We start from the raw sequence: 23,799 nt of genomic DNA on the forward strand, positions 1-23,799 counted from the left end.
TTTCATAGGGTATAAAAAGACAGATGCAACCATACATTTAATTTTTAAAAATGGAATGTAACTTACATAAGGATTTTGTGAAAAATCTTTTTTTTTGAGATGGAGTCTCGCTCTGTCACCCAGGCTGGAGTGCAGTGGCGCAATCTCGGCTCACTGCAAGCTCCGCCTCCTGGGCTCACACCATTCTCCTGCCTCAGCCTCTCCGAGTAGCTGGGACTACAGGTGCCTGCCACCACGCCGGGCTAATTTTTTGTATTTTTAGTAGAGACGGGGTTTCATCGTGGTCTCAATCTCCTGACCTCGTGATCCGCCCGCCTCGGCCTCCCAAAGTGCTGGGATTACAAGCGTGAGCCACCGTGCCCGGCCTGAAAAATCTTATACCTATCTGAGTATTACAGAAGATGCATATACCTTCCATAGCTCATGGAGGAAAAAGTGTATAAACAATTTTGATAAGGAGTTGAAAAACAATTTGAAAATAGTTTACAAAGAAAGAATCAGGAGGCAGAAAAAGCTTCAAGAGGCATGGTCTTCAGAAATTGTTCTGGAATGCTGTTTCACTTGTATCGATGTCATGTTCCTGGATGAGAGAATAAGACACAGAATTTTAGTATTTCAGTATAAAGCCTGAAATGTATATTCTTCAGTGCTTTGGAATTTAGAGATTCTGAATCTTCATTAATTAGGACATACACATAATATCTGGCTTTAGGGCTGAATCCAACCCAAGGATCAAATCTTGATCCTTTTGCCCTACCAGGGCAGGGCTTGTGACCACTGCCCACCACCCACCATGATGAGTAACAGAGTTGAAAGCACTGGTGCAAAGACCACACCAGACTTTTTACATTGGCCTTGGGTGCCTGTCCTAGCATGCCACCAGAGTGAGTACTGCTGGGAACCTACCTGACCTCCCATCCCATCGTTCACTGCTGAGCAGCCACATCAAAACCCTCATCTCTGGCTTCCCTTCATGGATGGCACTTAGACCACGGTAACTGCCCATACACTTCTGTACCCCACTACACAGAGCTCTGAGAGGCACAGCAAGGACTGCACTCATCTTGTTCACTGCTATGGCCCCAGCCTCCAGCACCATGCTAGAGGTGGAGAGTAAAACACTGCCAAATGAGCATCCGGCAGAGCCAGCTTCCATCCAGGAGAGGCTCAGATCCTAATTGGTCTTTCCACTCAGCATCTAAAATCCTAAGCTTGAATTTTGCCTGCTTACATTAAAAAACAAAACACTCTTTTTTTGCTGCAAAAATGACACAGTCACTATAGAATTTTTTTTTTTTTGAATCGAGTCTCACTCTGTTGCCCAGGCTGGAGTGTAGTGGTATGATCTTGGCTCACTGCAAGCTCTGCCTCCCGGGTTCACACCATTCTCCTGCCCCAGCCTCCCGAGTAGCTGGGACTACAGGCACCCGCCACCGTGTGTGGCTAATTTTTTTTTTTGTACTTTTAGTAGAGACGGGGTTTCACTGTGTTAGCCAGGATGGTCTCGATCTCCTGACCTCATGATCCTCTTGCCTCAGCCTCCCAAAGTGCTGGGATTACAGGCGTGAGCCACCGCGCGTGGCCCACTACAGAAATTTTAATAAAGAAGGAAAATAAAAATTAAACACTATCTTTTTTTTTTTTTAAGACAGGTTCTCACTCTATCACCCAGGATGGAGTGCAGTGGCATGATCACGGCTCACTGCAACCTCAACCTCCCCAGGCTCACATGATCCTCCCACCTCAGCCTCCCAAGTAGCTGGGACTACAGATGCACACCACCACACCTGGCTAATTTTTGTATTTTTTTATGGAGGTGGAGTTTCTGTTGCCCAGGCTCGTCTAGAACTCCTGGGCTCAGATGATTCACCTGCCTTGGCTCCCCAAAGTGCTGGGATTGCAAGCGTGAGCCACTGTGCCCAGCCCAAGAATATCTTGTTTTTTTTTCTTGGGGGGACAGAGTCTCACTCTGTCACCCTGGTTGGAGTGCAGTGGCGCAATCTCAGCTCACTGCAAGCTCTGCCTCCCGGGTTAACGCCATTCTCCTGCCTCAGCCTCCCAAGTAGCTGGGACTACAGGCACCTGCCAACACGCCTGGCTAATTTTTTGTATTTTTAGTAGACATGGGGTTTCACTGTGTTAGCCAGGATGGTCTCGATCTCCTGACCTCGTGATCCATCTGCCTCGGCCTCCCAAAGTGCTGGGATTACAGGCGTGAGCCACCGTGCCGGGCCCCAAGGATAAATATCTTTATGTTTTTTTTTATTATGCAAAATAATTATATGTGTGTATTGTGTGTATTCTGTAAAGAAAGTAGAATCTCTCTATATACTGTTCTTTAGTCTCTCCCCGCCCCATATTTACTGTATCATGAATGTATTCCCAAGTCCTTAAACTTTTTTTTTTTTTTGAGTCTTACTCTGTTGCCCAGGTTGGAGTGCAGTGGTACAATCTTGACTCACTGCAACATCCGCCTCCTAGATTCAAGCGATTCTCTTGCCTCAGCCTCCTGAGTAACTGGGACTACAGGCACGGGCCACCACACCCAGCTAATTTTTTTATTTTTAGCAGAGATGGGGTTTCACCATGTTGGGCAGGCTGGTCTCGAATTCCTGACCTCAAGTGATCCAGCTACTTGGCCTCCCAAAGTGTTGGTATTACAGGCGTGAGCCACAGTGCCTGGCCCAAGTCCTTAAACATTTTTATTTTTATCTTTTATTTATTTTTTTGAGATGGAGTCTCACTCTGTCTCCCAGGCTGGAGTGCAATGGCACATTCTTGGCTCACTGCCAACCTCTGCCTCCTGGGTTCAAGCAATTCTCCTGCCTCAGCCTCCTGAGTAGCAGGGACTACAGGCGCACGCCACCACACCTGGCTAATTTTTGTATTTTTCGTAGAGATGAGGGTTCACCATGTTGGTCAGGCTGGTTTTGAACTCCTGACCTTGTGATCCACCCGCCTCGGCCTTCCAAAGTGCTGGGATTATAGGCATGAGCCACCATGCCTGGCCAAACATTTTTAAAAACATTTTTAATCTTATGGATGTACCCTAGGATACTTAACCAGTTCCCTATTGATGAAGATTTTTCTTCTATAAAATAATGCTGCACTGAGAATCCTGGTTGATAAATCTGTACATATTCAGAATTATACTATTAAAACAAATTCTGAAGATTAGAATGGGTCAAAGGCATATACATTTTAGGGCTTTTCAACAGTATTATAAAAATATCTCCAGACAAGTGGAACCAACTTATTCTCCCATCAGTAGTGTATGAATGTCTATTTACCAACACTGGTTGGGCATTCAAGTTTTGAAATCCTGTCAAGGAATGGAAAAAAGAAGGCCAGGGATACAGTCAGAGAAAGATGATTTCTTTTTTTTTTTTTTTTTTTGAGACAGAGTCTTGCTCTGTCACCAGGCTGGATGGAGTCCAGTGGTGTGGTCTTGGCTCACTGCAACCTCTGCAGGTTCAAGCAATTCTCCTGTCTCAGCCTCTCGAGTAGCTGGAACTACAGGCATGCACCACCACGTCCAACTAATTTTTGTATTTTTAGTAGAGATGGGGTTTCACCATGTTGGCCAGGATGGTCTCAATCTCTTGACTTCGTGATCTGCCCATCTTGGCCTCCCAAGTGATGGGACTACAGGTGTGGGCCACAGTGCCTGGCCTGAGAAAGATGATTTCTAACATAAGGTGATGACCTCATGTTCTACTGCTCTATCCTTTCCTCTCTTCTCTTGTCACACTGCCATCACTGCCATTCGTCAAACATACCAGGCACAGCCCTGCTTCAGGAACTTTGCACATGTCTCCCCTCTGCCTAGGACACTCCTCCCCCTGATATCTGCATGGCTAAGTCCCTCAACACCTTCAAATCTTTGCTCCAATACAACTTTGCAATGAGGCCCACCCTGATCGCCCTATTTAATACTCACCAGTCATCATGGCCACACTCAGCGCACTTGATCCCTCTTACCCAGCTCTATTTTTTTTTCTTTTTTTTTTTTTTTTGAGACAAAGTCTCACTCTCTTGCCCAGGCTGGAGTGCAATGGCACGATCTCAGCTCACCACAACCTCTGCCTTCCGGGTTTAAGTGATTCACCTGCCTCAGCCTCCCGAGTGGCTGGGATTACAGGCACGCACCATGACGCCTGGCTAATTTTTGTATTTTTGGTGGAGAGGGAGTTTCACCATGTTGGTCAGGCTGGTCTCAAACTCCTGACCTCGGGTGATCTGCCTACCTCGGCCTCCCAAAGTGTTGGGATTACAGGCGTGAGCCACTGCGCCCGGCCTCCACTTCTTTTATACCAAAGCACTTACCATTTTCTAGCATCCTATGTGACTCACTTATGTTTACTGCTTATTGTCTATATCCTCCAGCTAGTATATAGGTTCCATAAGTACAGGGTTTATTGTCTGTTTTGTTCACCTAGTAGATGCTTAATAAATACTTAGAGGCTGAATCAACATCATAAAACATGACAAGCACAGTTCATGGAAGACACCAGTACTGGAGGGGCTCCCAGTATACTGTGCCTTGTAGGCTCTGTACCTGGTTCAATTTCTTGAACTCTACCACTTGGAAGAAGACGTGCTCAAGGATATGTTTGGCATCCTGTTGGTCCTTTGGTAGTTTACTGGTTACTCCAAGAATATCACCACACTTCCTGACATAGAATTCCAGGTCTTCTTCAGTACCTAAGACAGTTGGAGCAGTAGTTAGATTAATTCTTAACTTCTGCCCTTCCCAAAGTACAGACTTAGTGTGTTTCAGGTATGCCCTATCATGTTTCCACATTTCCTAAGATCACTCACCTCTTCCTAAAGTAATGTGACTACAGGATTTCAACACTGAAAAACTCTAGAGCTCTCTAATGTGCTGCTTTTATAAATTAGGACGGAAGTGTGACACTCCTAATCAGAATAAAACTGGACTGGTACTGGCTTTCCTATTCCTCAGATCTAGTATTCCTACATTAGAAAGCACAGGTGCAACAGTAGGAAATCAAATTATCATTCCCTGAATGCAACAAAGATGACTATGAGAAAAGCATATGGGTAAATTAAAAATAGCATTTACTAAAATAATATTGTATTGGCTGGGTGTGGTGGCTCATGCCTGTAATCCCAGCACTTTGGAAGGCTGAAGCAGGTAGATCACTTGAGGTCAGGTGTTCAAGACCAGCCTGGCCAACATGGCAAAATCCCTCTCTACTGAAAATACAAAAATTAGCCGGATGTGGTGATGCAGGCCTGTAATCCCAGCTACTCGGGAGGCTGAGGCAGGAGAATCACCTGAATTGGGGAGGTGGAGGTTGCAGTGAACAGAGATTGAGCCACTGCACTCTGGCCCGGGCAATAGAACAAGACTCCATCTCAAACAAAACAAAACAAAACAAAACAGCTGGGCGTGAAGGCTCACGCCTGTAATCCCAGCACTTTGGGAGGCCAATGTGGGTGGATCACGAGGTCAGGAGTTCGAGACCAGCCTGGCCAGCATGGTGAAACCCTGTCTCTACTAAAAATACAAAAAAATTAGCCGGGCATGGTGGTATGCACCTATAATCCCAGCTACTCGGGAGGCTGAGGTAGGAGAATTGCTTAACCCTGGGAGGCGGAGGTTGCAGTGAGCTGAGATGACGCCACTGCACTCCAGCCTGGGCGACAGAGCAAGACTCCGTCTCAAAAACAAAACAAGGCTGGGCGTGGTGGCTCACGCCTATAATCCCAGCACTTTGGGAGGATGAGGCAGGTGGATCATCTGAGGCAGGGAGTTTGAGACCAGCCTGACCAACGTGGAGAAAACCTGTCTCTACTAAAAATACAAAATTAGCCAGGCATGGTGGCGCATGCCTGTAATCCCAGCTACTCAAGAAGGCTGACGCAGGAGAATCGCTTGAACCCGGGAGGCAGAGGTTGTGGTGAGCCAAGATCGTGCCACTGCACTCCAGCCTGGGCAACAAGAGCAAAAGTAGGTCTCAAAACAAAACAAAACCGCAAAAAACAAACAATATTATAGAAAGAAAATTAAAGAAAAAAATCACCCATAATTCCACCAACAACATAGCTCTGTGGGCCGGGCGCGGTGGCTCACGCTTGTAATCCCAGCACTTTGGGAGGCCGAGGCGGGCGGATCACGAGGTCAGGAGATCGAGACCATGGTGAAACCCCGTCTCTACTAAAAATACAAAAAAAAAAAATTAGCCGGGCGTGGTGGCGGGCGCCTGTAGTCCCAGCTACTCGAAGAGGCTGAGGCAGGAGAATGGCGTGAACCTGGGAGGCGGAGCTTGCAGTGAGCCGAGACTGCGCCACTGCACTCCAGCCTGGGCGACAGAGCAAGACTCCGTCTCAAAAAAAAAACAAAAAAACATAGCTCTGCGAAGCCATCCTCTGGAGCCCTACGTGTAGGATAGACAGCCATTACTGCCCTTCTCACATTATACTGTAATTTCTTTCTTTCTTTCTTTTTTTTTTTTTTTTTGAGACAAGGTTTGGCTCTATCACTCAGGCTGGGGTGCAGTGGCATGATTTCAGCTCACTGCAACTTCCGCCTCCTGGGCTCAAACCATCCTCCCACCTCAGCCTCCCAAGTAGCTTGGACTACAGGTGTGTACCACCATGCCTGGCTGATTTTTTTTATTTGAGACATTTGATATTTCACCATGTTGCCCAAGCTGGTCTCAAACTCGTGAGCTACAGCAATCCACCTGCTTTGGCCTCCCAAAGTGCTGGGCTTATAGGCGTGAGCCACTGCGCCTGGCTGTAATTTGTTTATTCTCCCTCTGATTTGCATTTTAAGTTATGATAGAAATGTATGTTTTTTACTAAGACATTTGAACCCACAGCTGTAACAATCTTTCATCCTAGTTCTATTGCCACCAGCTACCTAGAATTATTATTGCTATGTACGCTTCTGTGTGTAAACGTGTTTTCACAAAAATGGGATCAAACTAGAATAGTTTTCTAAGGACTTCATCATTTAATGATGTATTATGGACATTCCATGTCAAAGTTTATGCCCTCCATTTTTTTTCTTTTCTTTTTTTTTTTTCAGATGGGGTCCCACTCTGTCACCCAGGCTGGAGTACAGTGGTGTGATCTTGGTTTACTGCAACCTCCACCTCCAGAGTTCAAGCAATTCTCCTGCCTCAGCCTCCTAAGCAGCTGGGATTACAGGCAGCCGCCACCACGCCCAGCTAATTTTTTTTTTATTTTTAGTAGAGACGGGGTTTCACCATCTTGGCCAGGCTGGTCTTGAACTCCTGACCTTGTGATCCACCCGCCTCGGCCTCCCAAAGTGCTGGGATTACAGGTGTGAGCCACTGCGCCTGACCTTTTCTTTCTGAGACAGGGTCTCACTCTGTTAACCAGGTTGGAGTGCAGTAGCACAATCTTAGCTCACTGTAGCCTTGACTTCCTAGGCTCAAGCAATCCTCCCACCTGGGCCTCCTGAGTAGCTGGTACTACAGGAGTGAGCCACCATGCCCAGCTAATTTTGTTTATTTTTCTTTTTCTTTTTTTTTTTTTTTTTTTTTGAGACGGAGTCTTGCTCTATCACCCAGGCTGGAGTGCAGTGGCCCGATCTCGGCTCACTGCAAGCTCCGCCTCCCGGGTTCACGCCATTCTCCTGCCTCAGCCTCTCTGAGTAGCTGGGACTACAGGCGCCCGCCACCACGCCCGGCTAATTTTTTTTTTGTATTTTTAGTAGAGACGGGGTTTCACTGTGGTCTCGATCTCTTGACCTCGTGATCCACCCGCCTCGGCCTCCCAAAGTGCTGGGATTACAAGCGTGAGCCACCACGCCCGGCCTAATTTTGTTTATTTTTCTATAGAGAAGAGGTCTCACTGTGTTGCCCAGGCTGATCTCAAGTGATCCTCTTGCCTCAGCCTCCTAAAGTGCTGGAATTATAGGTGTGAGCCATTGCACCCAGGCTACATTTTTCTTTTAACAAATATGTAATATTCTATTTTGTTTCTATTTATTTATTTTCCAGAAACAGGGTCCTCTGTCACCCAGGCTGGAGTGCAAGGTGTATCATAGCTCACTGCAGCCTCCAACTCTTGGGCACAAGTGATCCTCCCACCTCAGCCTTCCAAGTAGCTAGGAATATAAAAATGCGCCACCACACCTGGCTACTTAAATTTTTTTTTTTTAGACGGAGTTTCGCTCTTGTTGCCCAGGCTGGAGTGCAAAGGCATAATCTCAGCTCACCGCAACTTCCAACTCCTGGGTTCAAGCAATTCTCCTGCCTCAGCCTCCTGGGTAGCTGGGATTATAGGCACGTGCCACCACACCCAGCTAATTTTGTATTTTTAGTAGAGAAGGGGTTTCTCCATGTTGGTCAGGCTGGTCTTGAACTCCTGACCTCAGATGATCTGCCCACCTTGGCCTCCCAACGTGCTGGGATTACAGGCGTGAGCCACCGCACCCAGCCTTTTCTTTTGTTTTTTGAGACAAGGTCTCATTATGTTGTCCAAGCTGGTCTTGAAATCCTGGCCTCAACTGATCCTCCTGCCTTGGCTTTTCAAAGTGCCAAGATTATAGGCATGATCCACTGTGCCCAGGCAATTTTTTTTTTTTTTTTCAGAGATGGGGTCTATGTGACCCAGGCTTATTTCATACTCTTTAACCAATCCCCCTACTGATGGATGGACCATTAGACTGTTTCCAATTTTTTGAATGCTATAATTAATATCTATGTCTTTTTTGTTTTGCATTTCTACAAGGATTTCCATAGGACAGTTGCTAGAAACAGAAATGCCAAGTCAAAGCTTCTGCTTCTTCACCGTTCTGTGATTCCTCCTGGACTCATCACTATGTCCTGCTCATTTTTGACTACCCAGGACCCACAGCAATGCCTGGCACAGAATAGAGATGCAGTAAGGTCTTCATTTACACTGAACTGTTTCCATTTTGCTTACTCCTTTCTGGGCTTTGGGCACATACAGATGTTGCTGACATAGCTGGTATCCTCTTGTACATGCAGTTTTATATCTTGCTTTCTTCATTCAGGATTCTCTCTTAAATTCTGTGTGTGTCATATGTGTCATTCCCTAGCCTTTGTGAACCTCTTTTATAATGACTACATATTCCCCTACCAAATGATTGTGACACAGTTTATGACCATGACTCTGCTAGTGGACATTAAAGCTATTCCCAAATTTATGTTTTTTTTCTATTTTTAAAAATTGTTATTTTTTAAAATATATTTTTAGAGACAGGGTCTTGCTATGTTGCCCAGGCTGGTCTTAAATTCCTAAGTTCAAGTGATCCTCCTACCTCAGCCTCCCGAGTTTATTGTATTTTTAAAATAAATAGTATAGAAGTTGGCCGGACGCGGTGGCTCACGCCTGTAATCCCAGCACTTTGTGAGGCTGAGGAGGGTGGATCACCTGAGGTCTGGAGTTTTAGACCAGCTTGGCCAACATGGTGAAACCCCATCTCTACTAAAAACACAAAAATTAGCCATGGGTGGTGGTGGGCGCCTGTAATCCCAGCTACTTGGGAGGCTGAGGCAGGAGAATCGCTTGAACCCAGAAGGCCGAGGTTACAGCGAGCCGAGATCGTGCTATTGCACCCAAGGCTGGGTGACAAGAGTGAAACTTTGTCTCAAAAAAAAAAGATAAATAAAATAATCTCCTTAGATTAGACTCCCAGGAGTGGGGTCACTGCCTCAAAGTGGATGGTTAATTTTATGCCTCTGAGCATATATGTGCAGACCCATTTGCTGTGTTGGAGGCAATTCAGGTCAGGAGCAGCCCTAGACCAAAAGTCAGGAGGACCACTCACCATGGAGCTGTGTGGCCTGGGGCCTCATTTCTTCATCCACATGTCAAGGTGGGCACACTTGGCTCTCTCTCAGATCCTGTCCAATTTGAAGTCTCTATGATTCTTTGGGACCCAACTCAAATTGCCTTATTTAGCTGCTCCTATGACTGCTGACTGAGATTTGCTAAGTGGCAGCCAGGGTCAAGATTAATTCTATGGTCTCTCCACAAAAAACCCTTCAAAAAATTAATGAATCCAGGAGCTGGTTTTTTGAAAAGATCAACAAAATTGATGGACCGCTAGCAAGACTAATAAAGAAGAAAAGAGAGAAGAATCAAATAGATGCAATAAAAAAGGAAAAAGGAGATATCACCACCGATCCCACAGAAATACAGTCTACCATCAGAGAATACTACAAACACCTCTATGCAAATAAACTAGAAAATCTGGAAGAAATGGATAAATTCCTCGACAAATACACCCTCCCAAGACTAAACCAGGAAGAAGTTGAATCTCTGAATAGACCAATAACAGGTTCTGAAATTGTGGCAATAATCAATAGCTTACCAACCAAAAAGAGTCCAGGACCTGATGGATTCACAGCTGAATTCTACCAGAGGTACAAGGAGGAACTGGTACCATTCCTTCTGAAACTATTCCAATCGATAGAAAAAGAGGGAATCCTCCCTAACACATTTTACGAAGCCAGCATCGTCCTGATACCAAAACTTGGCAGAGACATAACCAAAAAAGAGAATTTCAGACCAATATCCTTGATGAACATTGATGCAAAAATCCTCAATAAAATACTGGCAAACCGAATCCAGCAGCACATCAAAAAGCTTATCCACCATGATCAAGTGGGCTTCATCCCTGGGATGCAAGGCTGGTTCAACATACGCAAATCAATAAATGTAATCCAGCATATAAACAGAACCAAAGACAAAAACCACATGATTATCTCAATAGATGCAGAAAAGGCCTTTGACAAAATTCAACAACCCTTCATGCTAAAAACTCTCAATAAATTAGGTATTGATGGGACGTATCTCAAAATAATAAGAGCTATCTACAACAAACCCACAGCCAATATCATACTGAATGGGCAAAAACTGGAAGCATTCCCTCTGAAAACTGGCACAAGACAGGGATGCCCTCTCTCACCGCTACTATTCAACATAGTGCTGGAAGTTCTGGCCAGAGCAATCAGGCAGGAGAAGGAAATAAAGGGTATTCAATTAGGAAAAGAGGAAGTCAAATTGTCCCTGTTTGCAGATGACATGATTGTATATCTAGAAAACCCCATTGTCTCAGCCCAAAATCTCCTTAAGCTGACTAGCAACTTCAGCAAAGTCTCAGGATACAAAATTAATGTACAAAAATCACAAGCATTCTTGTACACCAATAACAGACAAACAGAGAGCCAAATCATGAGTGAACTCCCATTCACAATTGCTTCAAAGAGAATAAAATACCTAGGAATCCAACTTACAAGGGATGTGAAGGACCTCTTCAAGGAGAACTACAAACCACTGCTCAATGAAATAAAAGAGGATACAAACAAATGGAAGAACATTCCATGCTCATGGGTTGGAAGAATCAATATCGTGAAAATGGCCATACTGCCCAAGGTAATTTATAGATTCAATGCCATCCCCATCAAGCTACCAATGACTTTCTTCACAGAATTGGAAAAAACTACTTTAAAGTTCATATGGAACCAAAAAAGAGCCCGCATCGCCAAGTCAATCCTAAGCCAAAAGAACAAAGCTGGAGGCATCACGCTACCTGACTTTAAACTATACTACAAGGCTACAGTAACCAAAACAGCATGGTACTGGTACCACAACAGAGACATAGATCAATGGAACAGAACAGAGCCCTCAGAAATGATGCCGCATAGCTACAACTATCTGATCTTTGACAAACCTGACAAAAACAAGAAATGGGGAAAGGATTCCCTATTTAATAAATGGTGCTGGGAAAACTGGCTAGCCATATGTAGAAAGCTGCAACTGGATCCCTTCCTTACACCTTATACCAAAATTAATTCAAGATGGATTAAAGACTTATATGTTAGACCTAAAACCATTAAAATCCTACAAGAAAACCTAGGCAATACCATTCAGGACATAGGCGTGGGCAAGGACTTCATGTCTAAAACACCAAAAGCAATGGCAACAAAAGCCAAAATCGACAAATGGGATCTCATTAAACTAAAGAGCTTCTGCACAGCAAAAGAAACTATCATCAGAGTGAACAGGCAACCTACACAATGGGAGAAAATTTTTGCAACCTACTCATCTGACAAAGGGCTAATATCCAGAATCTACAATGAACTCAAACAAATTTACAAGAAAAAAACAAACAACCCCATCAAAAAGTGGGCAGAGGACATGAACAGACACTTCTCAAAAGAAGACATTTATGCAGCCAAAAAACACATGAAGAAATGCTCCTCATCACTGGCCATCAGAGAAATGCAAATCAAAACCACAGTGAGATACCATCTCACACCAGTTAGAATGGCCATCATTAAAAAATCAGGAAACAATAGGTGCTGGAGAGGATGTGGAGAAATAGGAACACTTTTACACTGTTGGTGGGACTGTAAACTAGTTCAACCATTGTGGAAGTCAGTGTGGCGATTCCTCAGGGATCTAGAACTAGAAATACCATTTGACCCAGCCATCCCATTACTGGGTATATACCCAAAGGACTATAAATCATGCTGCTATAAAGACACATGCACACGTATGTTTATTGTGGCACTATTCACAATAGCAAAGAGTTGGAACCAACCCAAATGTCCAACAACGATAGACTGGATTAAGAAAATGTGGCACATATACACCATGGAATACTATGCAGCCATAAAAAATGATGAGTTCGTGTCCTTTGTAGGGACATGGATGAAACTGGAAAACATCATTCTCAGTAAACTATCGCAAGGACAAAAAACCAAACACCGCATGTTCTCACTCATAGGTGGGAATTGAACAATGAGAACTCATGGACACAGGAAGGGGAACATCACGCTCCGGGGACTGTTGTGGGGTGGGGGGAGGGGGGAGGGACAGCATTAGGAGATACACCTAATGCTAAATGACGAATTAATGGGTGCAGGAAATCAACATGGCACATGGATACATATGTAACAAACCTGCACATTGTGCACATGTACCCTAAAACCCTAAAGTATAATTAAAAAAAAAAAAAAAAGATTAATTCTATGGTCTCTCAATAGGTCAGAACTAAGGACTCACAGGGATCAAAGCTGAGACCTTTGGCTTTCTGCTTGGCACTATGTTCTAATTCACTGAACTAAATAGCCTCGAGAAGAACAACCAACATTATTTACATGACATAAATAAGAACGGTAAGTTTATACTCCTATTCATATTTTGTTTTCCCTAAACAAACTCTAAGCTTTCTCTCATAGCAATTCTCAGAAATTCACAATTAAATAAACCTCATAAGAGAAAACAAAGTTTAAAAGTTGGCCAAACTTAGGCCGGGCGTGGTGGCTCATGCCTGTAATCTCAGCACTTTGGGAGGCCGAGGCGGGTGGATGACCTGAGGTCAGGAGTTCGAGACCAGCCTGACCAATATGATGAAACCCTGTCTCTACCAAAAATACAAAAATTAGCCCGGCGTGGTGGCACATGCCTGTAATCTCAGCTACTCGGGAGGCTGAGACAGAAGAATCGCTTGAACCTGGTAGGCAGAGGTTGCGGTGAGCCGAGATCGCACCATTGCACTCCAGCCTGGGCCACAAGAGTGAAACTCCGTCTAAAAAAAAAAAAAAAAAGTTGGCCAAACTTACACTTATTGGTAATCTGAGCCAGCCGTGCCTTCTCAGAGGAGAACGTTTCATCTAAATCAAACAGCTCCAGAGGAGGAGGAGGTAACTCCCGGAAACTGGGAGGAAAAACCTAAAAGGAAATAAAGTCATCATTTAGATATGAGGGAGGATAAGGTAAAGGAAATAAAGTCTCTCAAGAAAGAGCTTGTCCAAAGTCATAACTAACAGTGACGAGACACAAGGAGAATAAGGAAGTCCACATCCTTAATTCCTCAGTTGGGAACCACACCACATGGAAATCCCTACAGAACAGTAACTTGGCTCTTCCCTGAGGATGAAATACCCAAACTCCCATCACCTCGTCTACCCTCACCCATTAGACCCATATCAAGAAAGATTATTAGCCCACTGTAAACAACCAAGTGGAACCAGCTCTAATTACCATTAAACTGACCAAACTGACATACCAATGCTAATTAACTCAGAATGATGACACAAAGCTTGGGGCTTAGGTTTGTGTTGAACATTTGATTGTACAACTTGTTTCTCATTTAATCATAAGTTTTTAGGGATGGAAGTTATTTGAAGAACTAGATGCAGATTAGTGTAGAAAGTATTGAACTTGGAGTCAGATTTTGTAGATATGAACCAATGGTACGCGGGTAAATGTTTAACTACTTTCAAAACAAAACAAAACAAAACTGAAGGCCTGTTTTGCAGCATTTACCATTTTCTGTAATGTAAATCCTCTCACCATGGCCAATTTCAAGCTACCAAGCAAGATCAAGCCAACTGGCTCATAACATTTCAGAGTGTGGTGAGACAAGGTAATTTTAAAGGCAAGTTGAGTGAATGTTGGACTGAAATGTTGAAAAATAACCTATTTACACATATAGCCATAACTATCCCCTGGGCTGTGAGAATTATGCTATGAATCAGGCCCCGACACCTGGAATGGCAGTACAAAGTTTTCTTCCTTTTTATCCAAGAAATCTCATATATGCCTTTCAACCCTACAAGATGGGAATAGGAAATGTTTAATAGCCAGAAGGCTCCACATCCTTGATTCCTCAATTTGGAAGCATACCACATGGAAGTCTCTACAGAACATTAACAAATTTGGTGTCCATGTATATTTAGAGACAGAGCACTATGACTTCACAAGGAGTGCCACAAATGGCACATGGAAGGGACCACGGTGAAGGCCTGCTGACAAGATAAGGGCAACAGTGGGGCTCTGCAGTGGGATCCCCCCTCCAAGCACACCTACTCACCGCAGGCTGAAGGGTTGGCAGCGGCGTCTCAAACTGAGGCTGGATGAGCTGGAGTGGTTCACATTTCACATTTAGCTGCTCGTGAGCCCTGTGTTCATAATCAAACAAAAAAGCAGGGATCAAGACAAGACACCATAGCACAGCACATCTAACTGACCACACTGTGTTGTTCTCCATGAAATACAGTGGTTCAGTACTATTTTTAGAAATACCATTGGATCCAGCAATCCCATTACTGGGTACACACCCAAGAGAATATAAATCATTCTATTATAAAGACACATGCATGCATATGTTCACTGCAGCACTATTCACAATAGCAAAGACATGGAATCAACCCAAATGCCCATCAATGACAGACTGGATAAAGAAAATGTGGTACATATACACTATGAATATGATGCAGCCATAAAAAAGAATGAGATTGGCTGGGTGCAGTGGCTCACCCCTATAATCCTAGCACTTTGGGATGCCGAGGTGGGCGGATCACCTGAGGTCAAGAGTTCAAAACCAGCCTGGCCAACATGGTGAAACCTTGTCTCCACTAAAAATACAAAAATTAGCTGGGTGTGATGGCTGGCGCCTATAATCCCAGCTACTCAGGAGGCTGAGGCAGGAAAATCACTTGAACCAAGGAGGCGGAGGTTGCAGTGAGCAGAGATCACGTGATTGCATTCCAGCCTGGGCAAGAGAGCAAAAGTTCTGTCTCAAAAAAAAAAAAAAAAAGGCCGGGCACGGTGGCTCACACTTGTAATCCCAGCACTTTGGGAGGCCGAGGTGGGCGGATCACGAGGTCAGGAGATCGAGACCACGGTGAAACCCCATCTCTACTAAAAATACAAAAAAATTAGCCGGGCGTGGTGGCGGGCACCTGTAGTCCCAGCTACTCGGAGAGGCTGAGGCAGGAGAATGGCGTGAACCCGGGAGGCGGAGCTTGCAGTGAGCCAAGATCGCGTCACTGCACTCCAGCCTGGGCGACAGAGTGAGACTCCGTCTCAAAAAAAAAAAAAAAAAAAAAAAGAAAAAAGAACGAGATCATGTCCTTTGCCAGGGACATGGATGGCACTAGAGAAAACTAAATATACCACATGTCCTTTTTTTTTTCTCTTTTTTTTTGAGACAGAGTCTTGCTTTGTCACCCAGTCTGGAGGGCAGTGGCACGATCTCGGCTCACTGCAACCTCTGCCTGCTACGTTCAAGCAATTCTCCTGCCTAAGCCTCCCAAGTAGCTGGGATTACAGGCACGCGCCACCACACCCAGCTAATTTTTATATTTTTAGTAGAGATGGGGTTTCACCATGTTGGTCAGGCTGGTCTTGAACTCCTGACCTCGTGATCCACCCACCTCGGTCTCCCAAAGTGCTGAGAGTACAGGCATGAGCCACTGTGCCCAGCCTACCACATGTCCTTATAAGTGGGAGCTAAATGATGAGAGCACACAGACACATAGGGGAGAATACACACTGGGGCCTACAGAAGGGTGGAGGGTGGGAGGAGGGAGAGGATCGGGAAAAATAACTAATGGATACTAGGCTTAACACATGGGTGATGAAATAATCTGTACAACAAACCCCCATGACACAAGTTTACCTAGTTAACAAATCTGTACTTGTACCTCTGAACTTAAAAGTTAAAAAAAAAACCTCACAAAATAATATCAATGTTAATCAACTCTCTAAATAGAATATGCATTCTAACTTACATAGATTACATAGTTAAATCTTTTTTCCTTTTAGATCAGAATATGTTAACGTCTTTTTTTTTTTTGAGACGGAGTCTTGCTCTGTTGGATGGAGTGCAGTGGCACAATCTTGGCTCACTGCAAGCTCCGCCTCCCGGGTTCACGCCATTCTCCTGCCTCAGCCTCCCGTGTAGCTGGGACTACAGGCGCCTGCCACCACGCCCGGCTAATTTTTTGTATTTTTAGTAGAGACGGGGTTTCACCGTGTTAGCCAGGATGGTCTTGATCTGACCTCGTGATCCGCCCGCCTCGGCCTCCCAAAGTGCTGGGATTACAGGCGTGAGCCACTGCGCCTGGCCGTTAACGTATTTCAATGGGATTTCAATGAAACATTTTAATGGAATTTAATTTCATGGCAGTTAGTCTAGTTTCTGTCTGTTTCAGATACTCATGTAGATATGTAGTGTTTCACTTTCTTTGGTGACTGGTTGAAATTTTGAATTTTTTTCTTTGATTTAGTGTAAAGGTTTGAGATTTCCCCTTCCAAAATAATAATACCTATATTAATTCCAACTTTGAAATTTGAATTTATTCTTCCCATCTCACTCATATGCATCAATATGTTTAAAGTATTATGTGCTTTATCTTTTTTCTTCTTCTTCTATTTTTTTATTTTTTTCATTTATGCACAAAAACCACAATCTAAACACTTACTTTGAGATAAATTTTGACTCTGTCACCCAGGCTAGAGTGCAGTGGTACGATCATAGCTCATTTTAATCTTGAACTCCTAGACTCTAGCAATCATCCCACCTCAGCCTCCTGAGTAGCCACGACTACGAGTGAGTGTGCACCACCATGCCTTACTAATTTTTAAAAAAATTTTTAGTAGGGACAACGTCTCACTATGTTGCCCAGGCTGGTCTTGAAGTCCTGGTCTCAAGAGATCTTCCTGTTTCAGCTTCCCAAAGTGATGGGATTACATGCGTGAGCCACCGCACCCAAACTTTTCTTCTTAAATCAGTTTCTGGTATTGAGATTTGTCCAAAGATGGCAACTGATTTCCTGGGAATGAGGGTCTTCATCACTCTTTACAGCTACTTCAATCTTAAATTTCCTTTTGATTGGTATTAACTGCTCACCAAAGGCAGCCAAATTCTTTTATTTATTTTTTTGAGACAGTCTCGCTCTGTCGCCCAGGCTGGAGTGCAGTGGTGCGACCTCAGCTCACTGCAACCTCTGCCTCCCAGGTCCAAGCAATGTTCCTGCCTCAACCTCCTGAGTAGCTAGGACTACAAACGCATGCCACCACGCCTAGCAAATTTTTGTGTTTTTAGTAGAGATGGGGTTTCACCATGTTGGACAGGCTGGTCTCGAACTCCTGGCCTCGTGATCCACCCGCCTCAACCTTCCAAAGTGCTGGGATTACAGGTGAGAGCCACTGTGCCCAGCCCCAAATTCTGTCTTAATCATAGTGGATTACAAATAATAGTTAATACATGATTTCAAAGATAAATAATTTTGACCTTTTTTTTTGAGACAGAGTTTTGCTCTTCTGGCCCAGGCTGGAGGGCAATGGTGCGATCTTGGCTCACCGCAACCTCTGCCTTCCGGGTTCAAGCATTTCTCCTGCCTCAGCCTCCCGAGTAGCTGGGATTACAGGCATGCGCCACCACGCCCGGCTAATTTTGTATTTTTAGTAGAGATGGGGTTTCTCTATGTTGGTCAGGCTGGTCTCGAACTCCCGACCTCAGGTGATCCTCCCACCTTGGCCTCCCAAAGTGCTGGGGTTGACAGGCATGAGCCACTAGCCCAGCCAATTTTGACTTTTAAAAAGATAAAGGTATGAATATAATAAAACCCAAATTAAAAATAGACAAAATGTGTTGTTATAAATAATGTAATGATCCTCTCAGGAATCTTCTCTACCATATCATACATTATTACTCATTGAGAACTGAAAAGAAACATTTCTTTCAAGTTTCATATCAGGTTTCTTCTAAATAAGCTTTTTGTTTTTGCCTAATGGACACAGTGAATCTTATAACTCCTGTGTTTTTTTATTTCTTTTCACCATTAAGAGATAGGAGTCAAATCTGAAGTATGTTTCTGGCAAGTAAGCAGATCTGTATGATATGCACTTCTGTGTGCTCACTCAACAAATAATTACTGAATAGCCACTACGTACCAGGCAGTCCTACACACGAGGAGTACAGCAACAGTAAAAGAAGATGCCAAGGCAGGCCATCACGGAACTTACATTGTAGGGGGAGGGGAGGCACACACTAAACAAAAAAACTAGTAAGATGTCAGTAACTGGTCAAGTGTGGGGGCTCATGCCTGTAATCCCAGAACTTTGGGAGGCTGAGGCGGGTGCATCACCTGAGGTCAGGAGTTGGAGTCCAGCCTGGCCAACATGGTGAAACTCCATCTCTATTAAAAATACAAAAATTAGCTGGGTGTGGTGGCACGTGCCTGTAATCCCAGCTACTCGGGAGGCTGAGGCAGGAGAATTGTTTGAACCCGGGAGGCGGAGGTTGCAGTGAACCGAGATCGCACCACTGCACTCCAGCCTGGGAGACAGAGCGAGACCCTGTCTCGGAAAAAAAAAAAAAAAAAAAGACGTCAAGAACTGATAAGTATTAAGAAGACAAATAGGCTGGGCATAGGGCTCACGCCTGTAATCCCAGCACTTTGGGGTGCCGAGGCAGGCGGATCACCCGAGGTTGGGAGTTCAAGACCAGTCTGACCAACATGGAGAAACCCCGACTCTACTAAAACTACAAAATTAGCCAGGTGTGGTGGCGCATGCCTGTAATCCCAGCTACTCAGGGGGCTGAGGCAGGAGAATCGCTTGAACCTGGGAGGCGGAAGTTGTGGTGAGCGGAGATCATGCCATTGCACTCCAGCCTGGGCAACAAGAGCGAAACTCCGTCTTAAAAAAAAAAAAAGACAAATAAATCAGAGGAGAAAGAGACAGGGAAGGGGCAGGGAGTGTGGCTTGTCAGAGGAGCCCTGAGTGAGGGAGTGGGGAAGTCATGCAGTTATCTTCCAAAATGTCCTTGGCAGAGGCAAGAGCAAGAACAGGCAGAAGGGTGCCTGGCATTTTCACAGAAGAGCAGGCCAGCCAGAGTGACTCCTGCAGAGGATCAGTGTTAGGAGCGAGCCTACAGAGCTGAGCTCATCTTACCCCTGCATTATTGTTCTATTGTGGCTTCTCCTTGGCCTTCATTCTCTCAAACATTCATGTTATCCTTTTGCAGTGTATGCAATTTTTTAAGCTGGCTAAATTTTTCTGGGGAAGAGGCAAAGTAAAATATCATCATCCAGTTTAAATTATATATATATTTGTGGCCCTTCAAAGTTAAGCTAGAAAACCAAATGCCAATGAGTGGACAAAGATCATGGCAGCTTTTTTCTATGAGTGAGGTCTGTAACTGCAGAAAGACGATTAGCTGAGCTCACTGCTGTCACCTGCTCCACTATTTCCAGGTGCTTGGGGAGAATCCTTCCTAGCACTGAGCAGCGGATCTCCACAGAGAGAAGAGAAATAACTTTTATTGAGCACCTGTTATATGCCATGTATTATGCCAACCTTGTGCTAGGCACTTAAACTTATTTAATCCTCAATACAACTGTGGAAAGTGGGTATAATCTCTTATAGAAGAAACTGAGGTACAGGAATGATAAACAGTAGCTTCCCAAAGTCATATGGTTAAGATGGGACAAAGGCAAGATCAGAACTCAGATGTAGCCAATCTCTGCCAACCAGAATCTTTACTTTGGTCTGCCCCAAAATCAAAAGTGATTAGGGGCAGTTTTAAACTAAAGTTCTTACTACCTGCTCACAAAGAATCCTGCTGCTGAGTCCTAACCTCGGCTATCCCAGCTGTGAATTTATTTCTGCTTTCTGTCCCCAGAGAGAGCTGACTGTGCTGGAGCAAAGGCTTTGTCCCATTAAGTCTTCCCTTCCTCCACTCTGCTCACCACCTGCCCTAATTATCCTCCTACCATTAGCCAACATGGCTTGATGGGAACCAGGTAGGGGACTGGAGAAACTCATCTTAAAACCAAGGGAAGAACAGATGCCAAAGCTAAATATAAATCTGTGAAATGGCGCTGAACTAGATCTTTCGGGAATGGCCTGACCTCTGGCACAGCGTTTTCACCACTCCATGTTTCAAGCCCCAGCCCATCAGACCATGAACTCTAAGGGCAGGGACTCCACACCATCTGCCTCTACCTCATACTCCACAGGCATTGATAAACACCCAATGGACAAATGAAATCACTTCAGAGCAACACCTCGTAGTTGACATAAATATTTAAAGCCTAACTGAATTTTAACTCAGAAAAGATAAACTATTGAAAGATGTTACTAGCAAATAAAAATATCTGAGCTTACCATATAGACACCAGAAGCCAGTAACTACTGGCCTCTGCTGTGGTATGTAAGACAAATACAAGAGTTGTCTAAGTCTCTGAAACATCCACTATTTGACTCGGCTGACACTAAGATAGGCAGTTCCAATTAATCCTTCATTTAACACTGAAGAGTTACCATAATGATCTGGTTTAAACATATCGGGGAGAATTAGGCCAAAACAGCAGAAGCTGGTCAGACTGCAACTGGCTAGCGGAGTGATCAGATGTATCTTTTTTTATTCTAAGAAAAGCCCTGAGCTGCAGAGGAGGAAGAGAACACCAGAGCTCAAAACCAAGCAAGTTAAGAGCCAAACATGCAGCCAGGAGCTACAGGATTTGTGACCGGGCTGTCACCTGTGGAAGGGGTGATGCAGATGCCACACCCTGGTAGCTCTGGAGGCTTTGGTCCTGCTGTTTCTTAAAAGCACCCTCACCTCCTACAGTAACACATTTTCAAATAATTTCTTCCAAGATTCAGAGTTAAAATTGCCTGGCTTCAAATTCAGGTCCCAATGAAAACTAGTTGTGTGATTTTGAGCAAATCACTTAATTTCTCTGTGCCCCAGCGTCCTCAGATGTAAAATGGAGATAACAACCTCACTTTGGTTGTTACATGATAATGCAAAGTACATAAGAAACATACTGTGGTACTTGCTACATGATAAATAAATGTTATTAACTAAAATAAATGTTAGTTGTTATTAATATTGAAGGAAGGGGAGATGAGAGGGGAGCTAAGGATAATTGTTAGGGCTTGATTAGTAGCTGTTTAACTTAGAGCAAATTGTCCCACGCCTCAGCTTCTTAGAAGTTAACTATGGAGCTATTCTCTACTTTTCAGAATTGTTGTAAACAGTAAATGTGGTAGTATTTACAGGCTCCTGGCAGAAAGTGGGGGTTCAATGTCTGTAAAACTTAAGTTGGGGCCAGGCTCGGTGGCTTACGCCTATAATCCCAGCACTTTGGGAGGCCGAGGCAGGCGAATCACGAGGTCAGGAGATCTAGACCATCCTGGCTAACACAGTGAAACCCCGTCTCTACTAAAAATACAAAACATTAGCTGGGTGTGGTGGCGGGTGCCTGTAGTCCCAGCTACTAGGGAAGGCTGAGGCAGAAGAACAGCATGAACCTGGGAGGCGGAGCTTGCAGTGAGCCGAGATCGCACCACTGCACTACAGCCTGGGTGACAGAGCAAGACTCCATCTCAAAAAAAAAAAAACAAAACAAAAAACAAAAATGTACAACAGAGCTTTTGGATATGATGTATAAGGTTTTACAAAATAAGCTAATTCAAACCACAATTATAGCAGTTACTGTTTATACTAAAACATGCAACTAAATAATTCCTGGGCATTTACAAAAGATATTGCCCTTTCCTCTTTATACCACTTGCTTGACAAAATCACAATGGTTAAATCCATGTCTGGGCCTACTCTGCCTGCAGCTACACAGCTAAACAAGTTTGGAGGAAAACATACCACTCTACTGGTTTGTAGAACTTTAGATCCAAAACCTCTAACCTCCAGTGGGATTGGCAAATCCTTCTACAGAAACCTTGTCTACTCCCTCTCCCACTCCCCTAGAGGCCTAATATATGCCTTCTCTCCTAAATCTCCACTATCTCTTTGGCAATTTTTTTTTTTTTTTGAGATGGAGTCTTGCTCTGTCTGTCGCCCAGGCTGGAATGCAGTGGCACGATCTTGGCTCACTGCAACCTCCACTTCCCAGGTTCAAGAGATTCTTGTGCCTCAGCCTCCCGAGTAGCTGGGACTACAGGCACACACCACCAAGCTCGGCTGATTTTTGTGTTTTTAGTAGAGACGGGGTTTCACCATATTGGCCAGGCTGGTCTCAAACTCCTGACCTCGTGATCTGCTCGCTTCGGCCTCCCAAAGTGCTGGGATTACAGGCGTGAGCCATCATGTCCGGCTTCTTTGGCAATTTTTAACTGATGATCTTGTTTCCTATTTCATCAAAAGGACTGAAGCCCTGAGAACTTCCACAATCTTCAATCAACAACTTTTCTCATCCACCAGAGTCTGCACCCATGTTTCCCATCTGTTACCAACTGAATGATCCATGCTCCTGTCTAAAAACTAAGACTGGGCCGGGTGTGGCGGCTCATGCCTGTAATCTCAGCACTTTGGGAGGCTGAGGCGGGTGGATCACTTGAAGTCAGGAGTTTGAGACCAGCCTGACCAACATGGTGAAACCCCATCTCTACTAAAAATACAACAATTAGCCAGGTGTGGTGGTGCACTCCTGTAGTCCCAGCTACTAGGGAGGCTGAGGTAGGAGGATCACTTGAACCCACGAGGCAGAGGTTGCAGTGAGCCGAGATCGTGCCACTGCGCGCCAGCCTGAGTAAAGAGTGAGACTAGGCCGGGTGCGGTGGCTCACGCTTGTAATCCCAGCACTTTGGGAGGCCGAGGCGGGCGGATCACGAGGTCAGGAGATCGAGACCACGGTGAAACCCCGTCTCTACTAAAAATAACAAAAAAAATTAGCCGGGCGTGGTGGCGGGCGCCTGTAGTCCCAGCTACTCGGAGAGGCTGAGGAAGGAGAATGGCGTGAACCCCGGAGGCGGAGCTTGCAGTGAGCCGAGATTGCGCCACTGCACTCCAGCCTGGGCGACAGAGCGAGACTCCGTCTCAAAAAAAATAAAAAAAATAAAAAAAAAAAATAAAAAAAAAAAATTTATAAAAAAAAAAAAAAGAGTGAGACTGTATCTCAAAAAAAAAAACCTCTCTCTCTCTATATATATATATTTGACATAATAAAAATAAAAGCGAAGGCCAGGCTGGGAATGGTGACTCACATCTATAATCCAACACTTTGG

At 44.5% G+C, this 23,799-nt stretch overlaps 1 protein-coding gene across 3 annotated transcripts in view; it reads right to left on the reverse strand.

The window, feature by feature from the left end:
* IFT52 (intraflagellar transport 52) overlaps positions 1 to 23,799 on the reverse strand; it is a 61,365-nt gene continuing 37,566 nt past the window's right edge. For all 3 annotated transcript variants that reach the window (XM_055266393.2, XM_063634199.1, XM_055266394.2), the window contains 4 exons: positions 14,855 to 14,942; positions 13,602 to 13,710; positions 4,559 to 4,704; positions 1 to 580 (listed from right to left, as the gene is read on the reverse strand). In XM_055266393.2, coding sequence (XP_055122368.1) covers positions 533 to 580; positions 4,559 to 4,704; positions 13,602 to 13,710; positions 14,855 to 14,942 — 391 coding nt within the window. In that variant the 3' untranslated portion in view covers positions 1 to 532. The remainder of the gene's footprint in view (positions 581 to 4,558; positions 4,705 to 13,601; positions 13,711 to 14,854; positions 14,943 to 23,799) is intronic.

The sequence above is a fragment of the Symphalangus syndactylus genome, chromosome 24 (assembly GCF_028878055.3).
Source record: "Symphalangus syndactylus isolate Jambi chromosome 24, NHGRI_mSymSyn1-v2.1_pri, whole genome shotgun sequence".
Taxonomy (NCBI): domain Eukaryota; kingdom Metazoa; phylum Chordata; class Mammalia; order Primates; family Hylobatidae; genus Symphalangus; species Symphalangus syndactylus.